The sequence below is a fragment of the Rousettus aegyptiacus genome, unplaced genomic scaffold (assembly GCF_014176215.1).
Source record: "Rousettus aegyptiacus isolate mRouAeg1 unplaced genomic scaffold, mRouAeg1.p scaffold_m13_p_9, whole genome shotgun sequence".
Classification (NCBI taxonomy): Eukaryota; Metazoa; Chordata; class Mammalia; order Chiroptera; family Pteropodidae; genus Rousettus; species Rousettus aegyptiacus.
In genome coordinates, this window is record NW_023416312.1 from 17,869,627 (window position 1) to 17,894,009 (window position 24,383).

Here is a 24,383-nt window from a genome sequence, read left to right on the forward strand (position 1 = left end):
TACAAAACAGAAATATATGTAATATAATAGAAAATGTCGTGTTGTGTGATAAAAGGGAAGGGAAATACCCATTTCTACTATAGAATCTGGCACATTCTTAAGAAATTGGCCCAATTTAAATTGCATATGGCTACGAGTGGGTTTGGAGGCATAGGGAATAAGAAAGTGGGATCTCATTCTGGACTATGGAAGCATGCTAACCAAGATGGCATTTGGAGCATGCAGAGTCTGTATACTTAGTTTCATGGAAGGAAGACTGAGTGTGGGTAGAGTGAGAATTAGTATCTAGAGGAGAAATTAGTGTGAAGCTACTAAACCTTAAGTTTCAGTGCCCCTCACTTGCCAAATACTCTTCTATAATTCAGCATTTAATTTTCTCTTAGAAATTTATACAGTTTAAAGGCTTGCCCCTCAAAGCTGCCTCTACTACCTTGGCATTATAAAATGAAGCCAAAATAACTTAAGTGATCATTGAAACATAGGTCGTCTGATGAGAAATTCTACATTTTTCTAAATGAGTCATACTGTTGTTATAACTCATGAACAATAGAAACCACAATGACTTACACACAACCAAAACCTGAACTTTTTATCTGTCACCAGGGGTAAAAAGGACCATGTGACTTATGAATGAAAGTTTGGCAATTTGGAACTCAGTGCAAAGCATTACATGGACTCTGAAATGTCCATATCAATTTTAAGCAGTTAGATAGATTGTGAGAGGATGAATTTCTGTATTCTTCAAAGGTCTCTACTACTAAAATCATTAAAATTAGAAAAAAATGATGGTTGAATATCCTAGAAAACTGAAATATTATCATAATTTATAAGCAACATTTCTAGAAAAATTCTCACATCTGTAGTACTGTTCAAATATGATTAGAGGTCAAAATATTTTTATAGATCAAGTAGACTGTGCATGAAAAGAGTCCAATGGCTAAATATATTTTAGAAATTTTACACACACACACACACACACACACATCTGTACTACATAACTCCTCAGAATATTTTATATATTAATATACATTGTGATATCCAAGAAGAATACAGTTCTTTGCTCAAAGTATCCTTTTGCCTTTTTCTGGCAGAGTACGTTACAAAAGTAGATTTAGGAAAAGCTATCTAATATTCTTAATGAATACATTCAGTAACAACAATTCAATTCATTATTAGAGTTATGAGATAAAAAATGATATATATATTTCCAATCAATTCTATTTTGAGAAGTTGTATATCATGCATGCATCATACTTAGCTAGCACCTTTATAAATTAATTCCACAATTCTTATTTTCAACTGATATTTCATTTTTAGTTGTATTTAGGATATTGTTTATTTAACCTCGCAAGATTATTATTCTGGAACCACATAATTAAAAAAAAAAAAACGCTTATCACGTTAGGGCAGGCTTATTGTGAAACGGATAAGTGATTTGTTTAAATAACAGAGTATTACAGAAACTTCCAGGCAGAATGGACACACTCTTCTCTTTAAAAATTCCTGTAATACAAAAAGTAAATATTACATTGTTTTTCCTGACATTATGATCAGACCAATAATGTTGTAGAAGAAAACACTGGGAACAGAAGATTTAATCCAAAGGAAAATGATTTCCGTATTTGGATGCCAGGTTTGTAAGATCTGCTAAAGATCTAAAGGATGTATTATTTGAGTTTTATTTTTACCTAAAATATACACCTGCCAGGATAAGTGTTTGAAGAAAACAAACAAGCGATCTTGAGAAATTGTCAGCTTGGTTTCATATAAAATCAGTAATTTCCAAAAGAAGCAAATTTAAATGAACCAGCGAATCATGGGCTGCCGATTTGGAACACCCAGGAATGCTTTAATAGGAGTTCTCATTCCCATACCTTTCAGGATCATTAAATTTTTTTTTCATACGTGAAATAACATAAAGCAATTTATATTATCATGCCGTTACCAAAATATAGCAGTTGACAATATAGTGATTATGTTCATAACTAGCACTATATACTGAAAGTAGGAAGCAACAATGGAAATAGGAATAATCATTTTTCCATTAAAAATGGTAAAGGGCAAATTATAGAACTAAAAATCAATCAAACATTAATGATATTCCCAATATAGCACTTTACAATTAACTGAGCAGAGAGTAAGGCTTTTTATCATGATTTACCTCATCAGACCATTCTCATGTATCAAATTAATGACAGAAAATGGCAAGCAAAATTAAGCTGTAGACATCTAAAGTATTTAATAGAATAAAGAAAACTTTATGTAAAATAATTATTGGAGCTTTTGTGATGTCAAATAAAATAATTTCAGAGAAAATAACTAAAATATTTCAAAAATAAATATATTAGAAGATGTCATATTGAGACTATTAATGGAGAAATATAACACTGTCAGATTAGTCATTTTTAAACATAAGGAATTTTGAAATTGCATCCTTAAGAAAGGGAAATGGCCACATACAACAGAGTTACAAAATTAAGGAAAGAAAATGTACTAAAAGGTCTTGGATAATTTATACTTTTAGAATACAAAGAACATGAAAAAATGCAATTATAACCATGAGCAGATAATTTTGAAAAGTTTCAGATTTTACTTTAGAATAAGTCAATAAGTGAAAATGTAAGAAGAAAGTCACACAGCTTTTTATCATTGTTTGTAAAAACAAAGGTCTAAGTTGACTAGATAAGTTAGAAAGCATATTACCTACAAATTAAGTTTTTTTAGATAGAGAAGTTTTGACTTTTATTAGGAATATAACAGGCCAAAAAGCTTGTTATGGTGTAACGACTACCATAGGCTATTTCAGGTTCCTGAGGTATACTAGAACCCTCGATACATATTTATTAAGTTAAATAAATGTTTATGTACATATACACACATTTAATTATGTGTGTATATATGTATGTTTGTACATATATATACATATATATGTGTATGTGTATATAAATTCATGCAATAATAGCAAACATTTTTGTATTGCCAAAATAAATTTACCTATTCACTTAGTTCCTTTGTAATTACTTTGGTGGAAGGTTGTTAGGAACTTTTGAGCATCTTCCTTCATCTTCCTCCTACTACTCTGATAGGAATGGGGAGAGAAGTAATATGGAGGAAATAGTCTATTTTAGTGTTTCCTAAACATTGTTTCTTGACATGTCATTTCTGTAGTGCATTAACAGATATCTGAAAAAAACTGTGGTTTAATAAGTTTGGGTTATATTTTTAAACTCAGTAAATAAAAAGTGTCGACCATAAATCTCCAGAAGGTTAATACAACATATAAATTTTTAGAAGTAAACTTGATGACAGAACCTTTAAAAAATAAAAAAGTAAACACTGTGTGGAATTATTATTCCTTGTAATGCACATGAGAAATGATGTTATACTTAGGTATAAAAATGATGATGATGATGATGATGATGATGATGATGATGATGATAAAAATAACAATAATAGAATAGCCCACTATAATTATGCATTTTCAAACAATTATGGTTAGTTTTCAAAACAGATAAGAGACAAAACTTAAGGGAGAAATTTAATATACTGTATAGAAATATTGGAGAACTATAGTAGCTGTAGGTTAATTTTTGCTTGATAGAGCTAATTATTAAAGCAGAGGAAACAGATCTGAGTTAAAGTCCCAGCTGCCACAAGAATATTTTAGAAATGAAATCTATTAACTATTAAAATGTGAGCAATTGAAACATTATGATATTACTATGTAAGATCTTATAGTGGATACCAGTTTGGTCATTGATTTTTTTTTCCATAAAAGTAAAATGTTAGTTTAATTCCTGCCATTTAATTCTAAGTTATTTAACAAAATTCCTCACACTTTACCCTTTCCCGTGCATTAAAACAATGGAGTGAAAAAGTTGATAGTAACCTGTAATTATTTTTTAAATATACTATTGGAAATATTCTCTATTATTAGTGACTTTTAAAATCAGTTTTATTGAGGTATAATTTTCATATCATAAAGTTCAATGCATGTACGATTAAATGAATTTTTGTAAATTTAGAGTTCTGCAACTATCACCACAATTTAATTTTTAGAACACTTTTATCCACCACAAATGATCTGGTGAGTCCATTGGCAGTAATTCCCTACCCCAATCATTAATATAGCCTATTCAAATATTCTCTTAAACATAAATACTTGACTTATCTACCTCATTGTGCTATTGTAATGATCAAATAAAATAATGTAGATGCATTGTAAACAGTCACCATTCATATGGACAGGCCTTAGAAAGGCTGAAATACGTACTTTTCATTAATCATCCCTTCTCATATAGGTAGCATTTCAATTTTAGAACAGATTTAAAATTAACTGCATTGTGTTGACCATCATATCTACATTGCTGGGTAAAAGAAAAGAAAATATTTCTGCTATGACTATGTGGGTTTCCTTTTGGAATCCAAATCTCTGTAATAGTTTTCTACTTATTCTTCTTCTACTGTTAAATTATTTCATTATCACATAAATCCCGAATGAATTCCTCTAAGTGAGTTTATACTGTCTAATTCAGAAGTCAGTGAAGTAGGCTATAAAGTTATACTGTTTTAAGTCATTTGGTAATTAAATGTGCCTATTTACACTATAAGTCTTTTTTATTCCATAATGAAATCATAAGCTTAATCTTATAGACCAAAATCTGTATTTATCTTTATTTTTTAAGCCATTGATTTAGCTAGTTTGAAATGGTTACATTAAATATGGATAAATAAAGTGAGTTATAAGATTTAGCTTCAATAAACACAGGAAGAGCTCGATTGTAAATCATTTTGATGTGCAGCTAATGTACCTGGTTCAATTAACAACTTTCTTTAGTAAAAAAGAAATACCTCTTTTCTATTTATTAATAGTTTTAGCCACATTTTTAATGGTGCAAAAAATAAAAAATAAAATGGAAGGAAGAAATCTGGTCTGCAGTGGACCTAGAATACCTCAAATTCCTAGCTTGTTGAGCTAAATATAGGACCACTTTTCTGTAATGGTAAGTTGTTTGTTTCCCAAATTGCTTTATTTTTCCCCTTTACTCATACACATAAATCTACTATGTGACATATGAGGTTGCAAAAGCTGGGATCAGGAATCTGCTGGATGAAAGAAAGAAAAAATTTTAACTATTGCAATCAGTGCTAGGCAACCCCACTGCTTCTTGTGGTCATCTAAGTAACAAGGTTATGGTCTCCTCTAGAAAATGTGCATCATCAACACATAATGACATGGCACATTTCAAAAGGTATCCATTTGGTATTGTAGACATATTAAAGATCCAAAATTAAAATTACTGGAAAAATAAAATAAGGGGTAGATTAAAGTATCTCCACATTTTTAGGAGTTACAAACATTTCAGTAGCTATTTAGACATAGTAATAACAGCTCCTGCATGATTTAGAGGCACATCTAAGCTAACTGGCACATTAACATATGTAGAATTAGGGGGAAAAAAGAAGAAAATAAAAAAAAATCTAGCTGAGTTCATCTTCAAAGATCCATACTGAAAATTCTATTTATCCAAATTGATTTGTTCATGCAGCACTTCTCAGCTATGTTTTTCTACCATCATTCATTTCTCATTAAGAGTCAGGGGACAATCAGAATAGGAAGGATTTTCTCCCACTGAAATCTTGACATAGCTATAGTTGAGAATCTTTATCAAAGAGTGGTGAGAAGTGTAATATGAAAAAAAGACTAGAGCAATTTAGCCATTACTAGTAATGCACTATCCAGATTTATTCTCATCCTTGGCTACATGTTAGAATAACTGAGGGAAGTTTCCAAAAATTTTGATGACCAAGTCCACCAAGAGATTCCGACGTGACTGGCATGGGGGGCAGCTTGGGTGCTTGGGTTTTTGCTTCCAGACCTTCGGCACTAAAACCAAATCTCCGTGTTTCAGTATGTTCTTCAGGAAAATGAAGGAGTAAACAATTATATTCATGCCTCGTGTTTTCTTGCAGTTATGCAATTTGATAATTTTATTCAGTAAAATTGTTTTGAAGAAACACTCATGTGTTTTATATTTTAATCACATGATTTTTGAAATATTCTTGTTTATTTCTATATCTAAAAGATAAATTTCTATATTAGAAGAGTTTTCTCTATCTGCTTTATTCTATTTGAATCCATAAGATGCTATCTTGATTTTCAAATCAAAAATCTCTCTTTAAATGAGCTGGCATTGGGCAGTCGATATCGTGGTGTGGTTATGCAATCTAAGATTTTGGATATATTAAGTGTTATATTTTGAAATAAAATACTCAGGTCAACATTTGCTCTGACATCCTTGCAGTATGCTGTTTTCTTGTATAAAAAGCTAAGCTTTACTCCTGTAAGCTCATGTCACGAAATAAAAAAATAAAATATTTTTAATCCAATTTAGAATCTAAAGATACGGTTTTCTAATCATGACAGATTACTGAGCAATTAACATTCTGATGCAGTGGGACACTCATTCCTGCCCTATAAATGCAAATGGAATACAAGGAAGTATCTTGATCTATATTTACTTTTATATATAATAAGGGTAAACCTATCACAAAGTTATACACATTGCATACATTTCCTTAATGCTGAGAATTTTTTTTTACCTCTGAGAATCTCGAACAGTCTTAAAAGACAGAAAAAGAAGGTTCCATCAATAGATTTAAATTCAGTAGCAAAACTACCGGTGTGCCACATGGTGGAGTCAGACATCCACAAATCAACATGACCAGTTTATGACAGGAAATTGGAGTACACTTTTAAGATGGCCAAATACAGAAATACCATTCATTTTGTCCTGATTCTCAGTGATATATTAATAAGTGCCTAATTTCTGAAAAGGGAAAGATAAACCCACTAATCTTTTAATTACTAATGAACTTTTATGTAAACTTAAAGAAATGCATTGTTTTTAAATTAATACAAAGCATACAAATTAGCTCCCATTATTTATACTTAGAAAAATGTCATTTTGTTGGCATTCTGTGGGCATCCTTTGTCTCACACACTGTGCTTATGTTCTTAATTCACAAACAACCTCTTTACTCTTTACTTGTTTCTTTCAAAGGAGTTTGAAAGTGAACTTTAGAGAATGCAATCCTTGAAGGTAATCTGAGTACTTGATAACTCTGGTTCCAGAAAACAATTCACTGGCTGTCATCTTAAAATAAAATCATGAAGAATGTTTCAATAGCTTTTGGGTAGTCTGCACTTTCCAATATCATATATTACCATTTAGGGAATTCTAAGGCAAGAATTATCTTGACAATATAGATGCAATGAGAAATGCGCAGAAAATGGATTTGAGCTTGTTAGTACTTAAAATCTCTTTTTTCAAGTAGATGTGAAATTTCTTCATTTACCTGTATGCTGGTATATGCAAGTGTTTTGAACTGCTGGAGTTAATAATACTTTTACTATAGCTTTTTTTAATTTAAGAAAACCAAACAAAATACTTTATTATAAACTAGCATGTTACTTTTATGTTTGTAGAATCCTGCACTCAAACCTAAATGAAAGAAGACACTCAGGGTCCTATACCACAACCTTTTCAACTAAACAATATTTTTTTCCCTTAAAAGTTCCCATAGTTTTACTCTACAAGCCTCAAAGTAACCTTTATATATTTTATAGTACAAATTTCTAATGTTAATATTTAATATTTAAACTGTTCAAAATTTTCTTCAATTCCATTCAAAAAGTTATAAGCAGTCTTTAACTGCTTATCAAACAGTTCTCCAAAAACATATCATTAAAGTAAAAAAAAAAAGTTCTATTCTGCCTTTAGTTTAAAGTCATGTAATTTTTCCCAGTTAAGTAACTATTTCTCATTCCTATCATACTTTTTTCTAAAGCCTTCCTATAACATTGTCTCTGTGACTCAAAATGGGACAGTCTTAGGAATCATTCATATTAGAGAGCTTGACTAGACTTTTGTAAGTTTGGAGAAATGCGTATACTGGCGAGGTTAAAACCTTCAAGTATATTTGCTATTATCCCTCATTTACTAGAGTATTTACATTTACTGTCCCAGTGAAAAACTACCATGAGGATTTGATCATAAATATTCTCCCTAAACTTCAGTTTCTTCATCTCCAATTGCAATGATCAATGAGGAATCCTTCTGCTCTGAACTTTCTAAACCAATCAAAATTACCTGTACTCTGCCCCATAATCTCAGGGACTTTCTCAGTCAAGCTTAGTATGGTAAAATCACTCACACTCTGTGTACACCAATGCCCTGGGCACCAATTTAAAAGTGATTCACTGCATGGCAAATGTACTGTAACCATGACCTATAAATCTAATACCTTATCCAATTAGTGGGGAGAGGGCCTTTGGGATGGGGAGATTAACTTCTAATGCCCCTCACATCATAGTATACTAGTCTGAGTTATCCTTGGTTATGGAGTTCATAATTGCACATATAATTTGAAAAGTAACTGTATTACCCTACTCTCAGAAAATCCTAAGGACATTTAATAAATAATACCTATGTTGCTTTACATATGTTTAAATGTTATTAAAAAATAGAAATATGGAATTTAAAAAATACTTCCCAAGGTGCAAGTTAATTTCAATATAACCTAAATTTACTCAGTATAAAGTCAACTTAGATTTACTTTCATTACTATTTTAACTCTGATTCTAGAAAAACTAATTTAACACATTTTATAATTGGGATGGAAGAGTTGTGTGTGTGTGTGTGTGTGTGTGTGTACGTGTGCACGTGTGTGCACGCACGCATGTAAGTGTATATAATATGATTATTAGTAATAAAATGCAAATTTACATCTTAAGATAACAAAGAAAAGTTAATGTTATAATGTTTGAGACTCTAGTTAAATGGTCCCATTAAAAATATTTTTGTTACAATTTACATTCCTATGGTTTCCCTCTGGCTTAAGAATACTAGTTTGAAAATACTGATAAATAACAGTCTTCAATGTGATAGTGCCTCTGTCTTTTAGGTGTCCCTATTTCAAATTCCTCCATTACATACTTTTGAAAATAAATCTTAGAGTGCTAATCAAGAACTCTTTTTCTCCCCTTACCTCCAAAGAGCCAAACCAGTCAATCAAATAACCCTCTGGAAAACTATTTGAATACATTTTAAGTTAGAAATTCAGCAATATCTCGTTCAGATAATAAAAAAACAGGAGGATAGAAGCTCATTCCCAGTTCTACTTGCCTGGGCTTCCTGAGGCATTTGAGCTGCATCCACTTTGTCGGCAATATAAGCTGCCAACTGCTTGTCAATGGATGAAAGGGACTCCTGAATTAAGTGTAAGGATTTTTCGATCTCCTGGGCAGACTGGATACTCTGTTCAAGCAACTTTTGCCTTCTTACAGCCTAAAGAAGAAATAAGAATGAATCAGTTAAATGTTGACTCATTATTTTTCTGCAATCCTGCTGCAAAGTAAATAAAGAGTCTAAATTTTTACACAATCACCTTTTTGTAAGACAGATTTCGCAGCTTCCTGCCACTCATTCAGTTCTACTTATAAAAATAAAGAATAAGAACAAAGAATTAGCACACAGAACTACGGAATCAGAAATCTCTACAGGATGAAACCACAATATTATGTACATTGAGGAAAGAGGCTGGAAGAAAACGTTAGTGAAATCATCTCAGTAGTTGCAATCTGTCGTTCTCAGGCTGAATGCTCCCCCTGATCTCATTATATAGTTCAAGAGATTTGGTTTACTTAGAATAGGGTCATCGTCATCGCAATCCAATTTGAGACAGATAATCCACTTCCACCAGTGAGACACATATACAATCTGTTCAGAATCAGCTCCTTTTCAAAAAGGGAATTTTAGATAACCATCTGGTTAAAGATTTCTTTTGAATACTATTTTAACCAATTTTGCATGGTCTTTTTACCCCACTTTCTTTCACAATTTGGATTATGGAAATTGCTTGTACAATTGGATTTGTGTTACTGCTGAAGTAGAACAAATAAGTAATCCTAATATAGCTGCAATTAATCTTGATTGTTACTATAAGTATGATTAGAATAATTTAACACTTTCAAGTATAAATAGCATGGTGAACAGATTGCAGAGTTTCCTTTCAAGGAGTTGTTCACCTTTAAAAGAGTAGTCATAAAAGGAATGGGACAGGCAAATATTTGAGAATTCCTTAGGTTATGCATCATTTCAAGAATTTTCCCTTATAATACAATATATAGGTAATATTATCTGGTACAATAGAACTATCTTTTCCAGAGACCATAATTGGGGTTTTAAAAGTGAGCCTGTTTTTTATATTTATATAAAGACTATTAGACTATATACAAACATTAACTCAAAATAGATTAAAAATTCAAGAATAAAATCTGAAATCATAAAATACTTAGAAGAAAACATAGGCAGTAATAAGCTCCCTGATATCAGTCTTAGTGAAGTTTTTGTGAATCCAAGGCTAACAGCAAGGGAAACAAAAGAAAAATAAACAAATGGGACTACAACAAACTAAAAAGCTCTTGCACAGTAAAGGAAACCATCAATAAAATGAAAAGGCAACCTACCGAAATGGGAAAAGATATTTTCAAATCATACATCCTATAAGGAGTTAATATCTAAAATATATAAAGAACTCATTCATCTCAACAACAACAACAACAACAACAACAAAACAACTTGATTAAAAAATGAGCAGAGTATCTGAATGGACATTATTCTAAAACAGACATACAAATGGAACACAGGTGTATAAAAAGGTGATCAACATCACTAATTATCTAGGAAATGCAAATCAAAACCACAATGAGATATCACCGTACACCTGTTAGAATGGCTATCATCAAAAAGGCAAGTAACAAGTGTCAGTGAGGATGTAGAGAAAAGGCAACACTCACGCACTGCTGGTGGGAATGTAAACTGTACAGCTCCTATGGAAAATAGTATGCAGCTTCCTCGAAAATTAAAAAAATAGAACTACCATATGATCTAGCAATTCCACTTCTAAGTATTTATCTGACGCATATAAAAATACTAATTCAAAAAGATATATGCACACTTATGTTCATTGCAGCATTATTTATAAAAGTGAAGATGTGAGAAACAAAAGTGTCCATAGACGGATGAATGAATAAAGAAGTGGTACACACACACACACACACACACACACACACACACACACACACACACAATTGTAAAATCTTGCCATTTGTGACAATGTGAATGGACCTTAAGGGTATTATCATAAGTGAAATAAGACACATAGAAAATACCAAATATCTTATGATTTTACTCACATATGAAATATAAAAACAAAAACAAATGAACAAATAAAAACAAAAAACTCATAGAGACATACAATAGACTGGTGGCCACCAGAGGAGAAAAAGGGTTGGAGGAAGAGTGAAACGGGTAAAGTCGGGTCAGTCATATGGTGATAAATGGAAATTAGACTTTTGGGTCATGAACATGATATTGCATATACAGAAATGAGATTATAATGATGAACACCTGAAACTTATATAATGTTATAAACCAATGCTACCTCAATAGAAAGGAATTTAGATATTACACAAAGAATATAAATGTTGGCTCTTAAGCTTAAAAGATAGTGAACATGTCATTATTCTTTAATAAAACTAACTTGGAATACAGTGTTACTGAAGAAAGAATAAAGGTAAAAGCATCTGGACCAAGTGAAAGGAGGCTGAAGTTCATAATGCTGCTGGAGCAGGGAGGATATTACCAGTGTTTCTGCTTGGGCCATAAATCTTCAGGATTCTGTCTTAGGCTTTCCTCTTTGCATTCTACTCATACTCTTTTTCAATTACACCACATTTGCTGACAATTCTCAATTTTACATTTGCAGTCCAGATTCTCCCCCTAAATCTCCACACTTGTATATATGTTGACATACTTGACATTTCCACTTGGATGTCACACAGCCACCAAAACTTAGCAACCTAACCTAATATGAACCCATTGTGAGTCCTCTTCTCACTTACTTTTCACCTCCCAACATGCTTTTGCTCTTTCTCTGCATTTTTCCTTATTTCGGTGATTAATAATTAATCATTGCTTTTATTAGGTAAAATTCTAGATATTTCCTCTATTATGTCTTTCACCATTTTAATCAGTCGATAAATCACCAATTCTTTCTTCTACTTACTAGTATTTCTTGCTTCTCTCCTTTTCTCCCTCTCCAAAATGTCATTACTCTAGTTGAGGTCATTACCGTCTCTTGTCTTAAAAATGGTACTAGTCTCTTGGCTGGCATCCTGCCCTGTCACTACCCATCTGGAAAGCAGCTACAGTGTGTTCTTTCTAAACTGAAATTATGGCTCTCTGCTTTAAATCTTCTAGTGATTCTTTATTTTCTTTAGGAAAGAAGCCATACTTCTTAATATGGCTTAAAAGTCCCCTCATAGTCCCTGCTGGCATCTTCTACTTCTTGCTCTAGCTGTAGAAAAATTTCATTTTTCATTTCCCAGCACACATTATGTCCCTCTTGCTTCTTAGCTTTAAACATGCTGTTTCCTTTTCCTAGAACAATCCCATTCTCAACTTCCTTTTTCGGGCTAATTTACATTTATCTTTTGAGGCTTACATCAGAAATGTTGACATCTCCCTGATATGTATCTGTCCCTGATACCATTTTCTCTTGAACCATATATTTCTGTCTTAGCATGTATCACAGCATACTGTAACATTTCATTAATTATCTGTCTTTATTTTAGCCTATAAACTTTAATCGGGTTGGAGCTTATGGAGGTCTTGTTCATTGCTCAATACCGGTTCTGAGAATAAAGGCCAAATTTATTTTTATGACTGGATGAATGGTATAACGAGGCTTTTTAATGAGGAAAACAAAGAAGAATTCAAGTCATCAAAGGAAAAAAGTGGATTTATAAGAAATTGGGGGGTAGAAAAAAATCACCATTACTCAGAGATATAACCTTTGGAGAACAGATGTTCCTGGGTTTTTTTTTGTTTTGTTTTGTTTTCCTTTTAGCATTAAAAGTGTCAGAATAGGATGGAACATTATTTGGAGAAAACTTTAACTTATTTCTACTAAAATACTCTAGCCAAATCAATAAACAAGGCCTTACCCTATACTCTAATTCGAATATAGTTACATTTTTCTTTTCAGTCAAAACTTCAACTGGAAGTTGCATCACATAATAATTCACAGAACACTGCTCATGGCTATAATTGGTGCTCTCTGTATTGTAGAAGAAAATGTCTGTAGCCTACCCAGAGTTTCTTCAGGGGAGTGGATCTTTAATGATAAAATTTCACCACTGTGACAGGTAGCTGGAGAAACCTTCCAATCATAGCATGTAGTAATTGGCTACTCAGGCACTGTTTAAATTTGGTCCTTTATCTGGCTAAAGGCAAAAATGGTCTACCCTTTTGTGTGCGTCTGTAGAATTTTAATGTAATTGAATAGGATATAATACAGCATAATGTTAAACCACATACCTAGCCTTACAATTATTTTTAGAAATAGAACTTTTTATATTCATAAGATACTATGAGTTTAAAGGAATGAAACAGCCTAAGAGATGATGGCACAGTTGACCTCAGGTGGGTTGGTTCCTTGCCCCGCCTGGCACTCAATGGGAGAAACTGGTTTACACAGATTCTTTGATTATCTCAGGGAGTGCAAAGACCTGATATCAATCCATGCCTGTAGAATTCTTTGAATTAGTCATAGCATAAGCTGTCTTCCATTTCTAAACATCTTATTAGTCAGACCCTGATAGGATGCCAGGCCTGAGGATTTTCTAGCTCTCTCTGCCCACTTGACCTGTGCTGTCTTACTGAATGGAGTTGGTAGGAAGTCCTGAACCATAATTGAATTTTCGTAGTTGTTCCAGAGTATTGCTCAACTGTTACTTTAAAATGTTATTTCATGCCTCTAGCTAATCTGCTCAGCAGTAAGAGGAATCATATAGCTAGACAGAAACAGCAAATATGAGGAGAATTAGAAATATATTAAAAAACTAGCAATCAGCAGCAAAATAAAAATGCATAAAATTGAATCTTAGTAATGGTTATCAAGAAAAGACATAATGAAAAAAATTTTTAATTTGGTTTTCAAAAAAAATTCCAAAGAACACTAATTTTAAAAAATTGACATACATGAAAATAAATTATTAATCCCTTAAAGTGCTCTGCAATATAAAGTTAAAAGTTTAATGATTTTTTTGCAATAGAAAGTTGCCTTTATAGTGAATTCATTATTGTTCACATTCTTATTTTTAAAATAATATAACAACCCTTATCTTCCAATATTACAAACACTTAAATCAGAGCTCAGCATCCCTAAGAAACTGTGGAAGGATTATTTTTTTTCATTTTGAAAGAATAAATTTTTCATATGAAATAAAAACTGAGAATTTGAACAAAATATTTTTAAAATATAAATGCAGTCTTAAAAATAGAGAAAAATTTATAAAAATTATCTAATAACTTTTACAAATTGCCATTCATCAAAGGAGCTACATGTCATTAATATATTTATTAATTTTATTAGTAATTTTTATTTCATTGAAGAGGTGAAAGATAAGCTCATGAGTACAAATGAATTAGGAATGTAGGTGTTTTCGTTATTAAAATAGGACTTTGAGAAAATTATTATAAAGATATAATTTCCCTTATTAAGCTTTATAGCCAGCAGCAAATACTTATCAATCACATAATATTTTGGATAATTAAACTATAAACATAGTCTCTCACTACAGGGTGATTATAACCAAACTAGAATGCATGGATACAATATTTTTCAGCCAAAAACAAAGAAGAAAAACAATCTGCATTATATGAGTTAAAGAATGACAGAAAGTTCTTCTGTCCAAAATTTCCTACCTTACACTGACTGTAATGCTTCTCCAGGTAGCACACTCCATAGACTAAATATAATATATATATATATAGTTAAATATATATATTTGAAATATATATTAAAGTTTACTAAAATAGAGAAATAGTCCTGAGAGAGTTAATTTACAATACAGCATGAGATAGTTTAAGGCCATAAAAATAACTTTTTTCCAATATCTGTGGGATCTGTAAGTAGAAATGGGAGAAGTTTTGTCATTATTTTGTTTCTTTTATTAGTGTATGTAATTGTTTTATTTGCTACTTTGGTGAAGAAGAAGTAAAGGAGAATTTTGATGCCTGAGATATGATTGTGAGAGACCAACTGGGGTGGAGGCCTTAAAAGGAGGTTTACATCAGGGATCTCCTTGGTATGAGCTCCCTGTGGACAGTGCAAGAGTGATAGGAGTCATGGTTTGAAAAGCATGAGTGTGCAAAAGATGTATTTTGCCTTTGTAGCATCTTTCAGAAACCTTTGTTTTCATTCAACTGTATAATAAATATTCCTTGTTGACCTACTATGTGCTATAGGCATCTGGGAGCTCTCAGTTTTTCTTTCTAAATTACTCGATAGATCCAGGTTTAACATTGTAAAATTTACTCTTTCATTGGCCCCCCAAAAAGAATTTTTTTAGTAAGTTGGGATTTTGAGAGATCTGGCATCTCAGAAGTCTAGAGCATGATTTTTTTTTTAAATTGCAGATTGAGTTTACAAAGAAAACTGCAGGTTCTTTGTGAAGACAAATTACATGAAACTGTTTTAAATACTATTCATTAATATTTTTATAAAATAAGGAAAGAAGAGCAGATGTCAGATGAGTGATTTAAAAAAACAGGTCATTTATGTTCATCTTATAGTGAGGCACTTATTTACTTTTTGTTCATTCATTTATAAGTACTTGTCAGTGACATCTGGACATGTATAAGGCTTTGATTTCTAGCATTGTTTTATTTTATTTTCCCTAAGTAATGAAACATTTTATCCAATGATAAAATTAAGCTGTACTTTTGAGTGATCTTAGTAGATGAACTAAAGGAAACTATATCTCAAATTCTGATGCAAATAAAGAAAAATGACTTCAAATTTTTGAATTTTCTGCTTGAAGGAGAGCATTAATTGACCTCAACTTGAATGTCAGTAATCATGCACCAGGTAGAGCCCAAAGGAGTATTTTACTCATGAACAGTCGTAGGTACGGGAGTTCTATATGAAATATGCTATAACCAAATCTTACTCATGTGGCCCTTTGGAAACTAACATGAAAACCTACAAGAGGCCACTGATCTGTACTAATTGACAGCCGTATCTCACAGCACAGACTACCTTGACCAAGGAGTTCTAAGTTCTGGAGTCTCGAGTTCAATGGGCCATGTAATTAATACAACTACTTCTTTTTAATTTTTCTTTGTATTTTAACTATTTTGAAGCTCCAATTATTATGGCCATGAACACATTAAACTTTATAGACTATCATTGAATTTTGGCTATAGTCTTCAACAAAAAAAAATAAGTGCTAAGTTTTTCTCATTCTAAGAGATAGAAATGACAAGACTTTTCTCAAAGGGGTTTACAAAAGAGGTGGGGAAGCTAGCCTTTCTTCATTATTCCACCAATCCACTTACTCTAAAACTTTGAAGATTTGGGAGAGAAACAAAGTCAGGCTGAATCTATGGCCCAGGAGGAGAGAGTGCAATGGCCTCTTCTACTCACTCAAGGAAGAATGAAAGATGGTACACTTCAACATTTCTGTGTGTGAGGGGAGCTCCAAGACCATCACCCATAAATTGTGGGAGTCCAAGGTAGGTGGAGATAACACCTAATTACCAACTTGGACTCTGCTTAATCAGCTAATGTTTTATTTGTATTCTAAACATACCTAGACATTAATTAAAAAAAAAGACTTGGAAATGATGGCATAGTGAAGAGAAGGGGCGGCCTGTATTTCCCAATGCTTGGTGCAGCAAAAATATTTCCATAGGTCAAGTGGACATTGAAGAAGGCAGCCATGTTTGACTTGTCCAGCAGGAACACTGCTTGTGGAACAAGTTACTCAAAGATAAAGAAGCTTTGAGATATTTTTTTATAGAAAATGTTTTTCTTGTTAAAACAATAGGAGAACAGAACTTAAAGAGCCTGGAGTTGCACCCCCCCAAAAAACCCAATGTTTTCTGTCCTTGCTACATAAAATACTTGAACATTTAAAAAATGTTAGTTAATTAGAGAGTTACCCACTTTCCTTCCTTGCTATTTATCAGGCCAATGAAGAAAATATGACCCAGGTGGCATAAGTAAAAGCATAGGAGGGACAGGGATTCTTTTTGAAAAGAATTTCCTCATCTTCCCTCCCAGTGCGAGTCACCTAGTCCATGGTTTGAGCTAGAGCTGGAAACATAAGACATTAAACTGAATGTGAGATTGAAATTTTTGGATGAGCTAAACTGGATTTAACTTTCTAATACTGCAGAGATCAGAAAGTGATGAAATCTATTCAGGATGCCAGTAAGAAATATGAATTAACCATCTGCTGGAAACAAAACGATTTCATGTTTGTGACCTAACTGGTCCAAACTATGCAGCAAACTGTTGACACAGTTGATGAACTCATCACTTGACAAACTGAGGTAGAGGCAGAAGGGAAAGATGGATAGAATAAACAGCTAGGATGTACTCCAGAGAAAGATAGGAAATAGTTTATGACAGAAATGAAGAGATAATGAAGAACCTAGAAAGTATATTTGAAACACTGAGAATTATCATAGTACAGCAGGATTAGAAGGCTTATAAGGATACGCCAATGCCTTTGTCTTATACTATGGTCAGCAAACTGTATAATGAATATAAAACATGTTTTATATCCATTCGCTGATTTTTCACGTGTGAACTATTGCTATTAAGTAAAAACCTTTGCCTAATGATAGAAAATTTCAGTAAACAACCAATTAAAATTTCTGAAGCATAATTTGAAGGTCTTTAGGTAGGTAATTCCATGAAAATGTTAAAAATTGTTTAAGGACCAGGAGGAATGCTTTATTGTCTCAGAAACAGGTTTTCCCAACTTATAGTTGTGTAGGACTGGCAGGGCACCTTCAGAGAAGCAGAAATTGAAGGAACGCCCTGGGCCTCACTGTAGACTCATACCTCTTTGGGGTTGATGAGAGATAAGCATTTCTTTTTTCATTATTTGTATGGTAGAATGAAAACAATAGAGCCCAACAAAATTGCTTATAACTTTTCTAGATGGTTAGGCATGTTTCCTGTAAGCTGAGGAAATTCTTTTCAAGAAGAATTAAGCTAGCATTTTGCAAAGGGAACTAAATGGAGTTAAATAAGCAGAAGGGGAAGAAGATAATTTATAGCAAGGACAACTTCCAATCGCTCACAGTCTCAGCAACAAAAGCTCCAGTTTGTTGATTTTTGTTTTGTTTTGTTTTCAAAGTAGTCTGGCCTACTTTTTCCCAAAGAAAAGCGGTCCCACACAGTATTCCTTGGACAAGAAAGACCAAATAAATAAAAAGCTGTGTTGTTTTAAGCCACTTTAGATATAACTGCTGTGGGGAGCACACTTGCTTTTATGCTGTATGTTAATGTATCTGATAAGGATGTAGGCTATAAATTACATAGATGTGCACATGTGTTTGTATATATATATATATATTCTTTAAATATAAAAGGAAGAATGTTGCATTACTTACAAGGGTCTTCTAGGTTTATTATTGTTAATGTCATTTGGTTCAAATTCACTGGGTTGGAAAACACTAAAACCACATGCATGGAGCTTTGTACAATCTCCGTTGTAGGAAAAGATTACAAATGTTAAAACCACTGGTGTCATTGTCAGTTGGAACTGCATCACTTTTAGCTCTTTGCAGGTCAAGGGTCCTCTGTGACCTCTGAGGAAAGCGCATTTGAAGTAATGTTTGGGAATCATTTTATCAATAGAACCTGATATCATATAGCCATCAATTTCAAATAAAGCATTGACAGAATAGCCAGTGAGTTGTATAGTACTATATCAAAGACATTTCTGGAATTTTGTTATACTCATTCAACTTCATGGGTGGACAAAAGAAATTGGCCTTCTTCCCTGACAGGAGCAAACTGATGCATTATTGTACCTTCCAAAAGAAAGTGATCGAAGTATAATACAGTGCACCTAGAAGAAATCTACAGAGTTCATCTTATCTAAGCTTTCTCAAGGTAACTTCAGAGGCACACCTGGTCAGTAAAATTTCTCTGGCCCAGTGGCTAGATGCTGTCTGATTACACATGTGCTTGTAATATGAAAATCTAAAGCTTAGTCAATGGATAATTTATTGATATTATAAATAATTTAAAAATTACAGAAAGCTTCTCCTGACACAGAATAGTGAGACAGAATCAGAGTCTAGGGATAAGTTGGATCAGGATAGAGACCACACGTTTAAGTAACATATAGAGTTTATATGAGTAAAAGTCCAATCTTGGGGTAAAATCAGATTGTAAAATGAAGGAATGAGTAGAGATCAGTAAAAAAAAAAAGGTAGGAATGTAGCCACTGAGAAACTTAGCTGATTTCTGCCAGTTTGCTTCCGTTGCCCCATGAAGCCCCAAATGCGATGACTCTTTCCAAATGCAAGTAAAGGTTGAGGAAAAGCAAGGTGTCACAATTAGAAAAAACTAGCTGCTGATTCCAGGCTAAGTTGTGCAGGTAAATACCCAAGTTGAAGAGGCCGCTAGTGAGAAAAAGTTAGTTGTGTTAACTTGGCATTGTTATGTAAATGAACTAGCCATTAGGTACCCCGCAGATAAGGGCAGTGATTTTCAGAGAACAAAGCAATGTGACAGAGACCTCACTGGTCATTCTCTCCACTTATGAATTCTGACTCTGCGGATAAAGACAGGACACAGTGTTTTTGGCCTCTTGTACTTTACATGATGTGTGGGAAGCACATTCTTCATGGTTCCTTGTACAGAGTAGCAAAGGATGGCCATAAGTGTTGGCTATGAACTAAAACAGTTTTCAGTGTTGAGTGGTCTCAAATATAGTCCTGATAACCTGAAATGGTGTTTTTTTTTTCTGATGTACGTTACAGATCTTTGCTGGACACCTTTCACTGCAATGTAGGCCCATAATAATCTGAGGCCAGTATCCAGGTGTTCTTGAAATAAAACGCTCTGGACTCTGCTGGCACGTATGGTCAATCATCAGTGTGGTTAAATTGTACTCGGATTGGTTTCAATTAGAAGTGGTATCAGAGAAACTGGAAAAATACCCCTCTCCTCTGGGATGTCTATGATGGCTGATCTTATTTTATCCTCTCCATATGCATGGAGATTAAGAGTATTAATTTATCATAAATACTCCAGATGATCACCATGATTCTGAAGAAGTTGAAGTGCAAGAAGAGTATATTTATGGCTTCCTGTAACCCTACTTATCCACATTCTACTGAATAATTCCTCAGGTCTAGCTCAGTAAATAGCTGTACTACTTTGTCCTAAGGTATTACAATGTTTTCAAATCCTTTGTTCTCCAAGTAGATGAGACCAACAAGACTGCAAATTTGTAGCAAGGGATCCCTGCCAGAGTCTTTGGCTCTGATATGATTCATTTGGCTGGGATGTGCACCTTGAAGAGCAGGAGCAAGATGCAGGGAACATCTGCTTTTCCCTTTGCTTGTTGAATATGCTGTATATTTCTTCAGCAGTCAACTGCAAGTGCAAAAAGAAGACTCGTGAGTGTTGATGTGAGCATGGGGAATAGGTAAATCCTGGCCAAGTGGTGCAGTATACTCAACTCCTTGTCAGAGTCCAGGGTCTTCTGTCACTGAATGCTCTTAGGAAATACTAAGCTGGCTGAAATAGACACAAACTGTTTCCTAATTTCCTTTCTCTTCGATCACCTCTCCACAGTGACATCTTCTCATTATTTGTAGATAAAATGCATTTTCTGGAGTTTTTTTTTTTTTTGGATCAGGAGAGAAGCGGCCTGGTCTCAGATGGTGAGCCCTTGTTTGCAGGATTGTTGTACTCGTCATAAGTCAGATATAGTTGAAAATCAAGTTGTGGACAATGTCTACCACAGCCATGCAGGCTTGACTAGTGTCTTTCAAACTAGTCCCACAGGGAATGTCTATTCATCTAGGTTATGGTCCAGGAGGGAGAATAGCATATTGGGGAACACAGTGACATGCTTTCTATGCCAACACGTTTGCTATGGTTTCCTAGAAAGTGCTCATTCTGCTCCAGCAGGAAACTGTGTCCTTGAAGGAGAATCGCTTTTTCACCTGCTTGATTGAACTGTTCAGGAATTGAAAATGAGCTTCATCATTGGAATAAAGAGATCACTCAGCACTAATGAGCTATGGATGGACATGAAATATTAATGGTCCACACTAGGAATGAATCTGAAACACAGGCACATTAGCAAGGTGGACTGCCTTAAACAATTCACTCTGAGGTCATGGTTGAAGTCAGAGGTTTCAAACCTGAATAATTATCAGAAGTAGGGAACTTTTCAAAACACAGTTCCCAAATGAATTCAAAGAGAATTGGAAGGGAATATGTATAGACTAAAGTTCTTATACCCTTTCATCTGTGTCATTTTGATGATTAGCCAGAGTTGAAAAGAATTATCAAGAGTGAAGTTTGAAAGAAAAAATGCCTTAAATAAGAAATAATAACAGATAGTGAGATGCAGTTTTGGGGCTAAAAAGAAAGAAGAGAGAAGGGCAGAGTCCAACTAAATTGACCATTTTTCAATGAAGATTAAAAAACAATATGAAGCTTGGTAAGAGAGAAGCAGTAAAAAGCAATTCTTCAATTTTATTTGACACTTTTAATGGAAACTTCATAATGAACATGTGAATCTGTGGCTTAAAAAAACAGCTTGATTAAACTTGGAATATATTTTCAATCCTCATTCCATACATGGATTGTTCTGAGATACTAGAATACATTGCAAAGTAATGTTATTTAGTGTTCACTCTCCCATTTCTTTCTTTTTTTAAAAAAATAGAAAAGTAATTTTAGTGCAGATTTGCTTGAATATTAAAAATAGTTTTGATCATTCAACTCCAAGGATCTATGAATTGGCTTGAAAATTGGTTTATAAAAAGCCTAGAGTGGTAAAGATGGACAAGAAAGATGAACATTTACTTTGAGAATAGTATTTTTTGTTACAGGACTTAAATATTAGTTGTAAATTATGATGGATCATAAATAAAAGGTATATACAAGTCTCATTAAAAAGAGAAAACTTCAGGAATTTTAGTGAAACTGTACATAAATAATAATATTTTTTAAAAAATTCTATCATTCCTAAAATGCTATTTCCCAATCCACGCTAATTTATAATGGATTAGTTTTTAGGCCTTAATATCAGATGTTTTTTGTTTACATATTAACTCCCTCTTTTGCTATTTTAACTTTAGATGAAAGAATTCAATCACCAAATTATAAGAAATTTAAAGACAAGATATCCCTAAATGAATATATTCACACTTGTTCATAAGCATTTTAATGCTTTTCCAAATCAAGATAAAATTATCTAGCATGAACATATAATTATTAGCTATTAATTATATATTCAAATAGAACACACACACACACACATATATACACACATATACATACACACACATACAGATATACAAACATACATCTGGTATCTGTACATTGGTATGTCCCTTTGTGTTTGTGCAAAAGAAAAAAACAACATGTTATATTTTCTATACATTCAGACAAGAAAATTTTAATTACTGCCTTATAAAACGTTTCAGAAATGTCAATACAAATGGCCCAAGGGACAGTATTTATTGAAATGGTGTAAATTATAAAGATAAATGGTGGAATTATTACCTATAAAATTTAAAAATAAATAAATATTTGTTAATTATGGTGATTAAAAATAAGAATGAAATACATTTGCTATTGCCCCTTTTCTTATAAAGTTTACATAATATTATCATCTATGAAACAGATGATAATTAAACTAAAAATATAAGATGCTTGTGAAAATATTATTAAGAAGGATCAGGATAGTTCACATAATTGATAGTAGTAAAAGAAAGATATGTTTTTCAGATAACAAAGGAAAATACAGCAAATAGAGGGAAAAATTATTTGCTAATTTAAAAAAATAAAAAGTATATACTCTCTTGTCTATTTTTCCTACATCAAAGAGGATTGGACTATTGGGTTTATTACCTATGTGCAAATACCGCACAAGTGACTTTTTTTCCCTTTAAAATGTAATCACTCTTGTCTAATTATTCAATTAAAAATATTATGAGAGCAAGTTACATATTCTACTACACAACTCAAAAGAAAGTCACCTTGAACACAGTTGTTTGGCATAACTGTCTGCTTGAGGTGCAATTTTTGAATAAAGATAAGAGTTTTATCACAGAGCATTCAACCTAGGAAAACCAAGATTCAAGATATCCAAAATCCTTTTTTTCACTGTAAGGAAATAACAAATTCAAAACATGGAAAAATATAATCCTAGAAGCTGCATTCATTATTAATACTCTAAGAATTAGATAAAAATTCCACCTTTGAAAATATTAAAGCATTTATCATTGGTTGATAATCCCCAATTAGATCTTTTTAAACAATGATTTCCTACAGAAATGAGCCTAAATTCTGCAATTCCTGAGCAATTCCAAAAGCAATTTAGGTGTAAAATTAATCAAATACATAAAATATCAACCAGGGCTGACATCAAGGGCATGCAACCTGAGCATTCATGCAGTACTCCATGCTTCGACTATCCTCTGCTTTGTTTTGTGCTCTGCTGTCCCTGTCTTAAATTCTTAATTTTTGAAAAAGCTGTCTGCATTTTCTTCTTTCACTGATCCCCCCAAATTAAGTAGTTGATCCTGATTCTAATAACTTGGGGGAAATGGCCAATAGCTACAGGGTTGAAATAAGAATCCAAACTAAATTGGATAAGTTAGAGAAGCAAATTTAAAAAAAAAAACCATGAAATTCAAATTAGAAGCAACAGGACATGGTGACATACTTCTGCAGAAAAAATGAATACCAAATGAATGACTTCCAAATACGAACACAATTGGAAGATAAGACTCCAAAGACCAGTCTTTTAGTTACTGCGGAATACAATTGAATACATACTGGAGATACTAATTGAAGAAAATAGAAATAAAAGTCCTTTTTCTTTTGATTGTCCATGTGTCTTTTATGTATGTGGTTGTGAATAAAATTATTATCTAGCAGAAGACTGAGGGAGAAATTCACATAACCATTTCCGTTGAAAACCATTTTACTAACAACTGAGTCTAGAATATTGTTCGCTAACAATTTTGCTTATTTTAAACTGATCTATAAAACAGAAGAGCTGCTTCAAATACTTTCTACTCTCACTTCCTCAAAGGCATCAGTTCTGTATCCTTCCACCCCCACTTCTTCATGTCACCAATTTCATAGAATTGAAAAAAGATGTAGCACTCTCTTGGGTATGGAGTCTTTCATGAGTTGACTTTCTCAGACTTATTACTTGTTGCCTCAAAATATCTTTGTATTTCTCTTTTCAC

At 32.9% G+C, this 24,383-nt stretch overlaps 1 protein-coding gene across 8 annotated transcripts in view; it reads right to left on the bottom strand.

Moving 5' to 3' along the window:
- The window catches only part of DMD (dystrophin), a 2,254,165-nt gene that overhangs the window by 1,179,912 nt on the left and 1,049,870 nt on the right, over positions 1 to 24,383 (bottom strand). For all 8 annotated transcript variants that reach the window (XM_036227209.1, XM_036227208.1, XM_036227211.1 and 5 more), the window contains one exon: positions 9,189 to 9,350. In XM_036227209.1, coding sequence (XP_036083102.1) covers positions 9,189 to 9,350 — 162 coding nt within the window. The remainder of the gene's footprint in view (positions 1 to 9,188; positions 9,351 to 24,383) is intronic.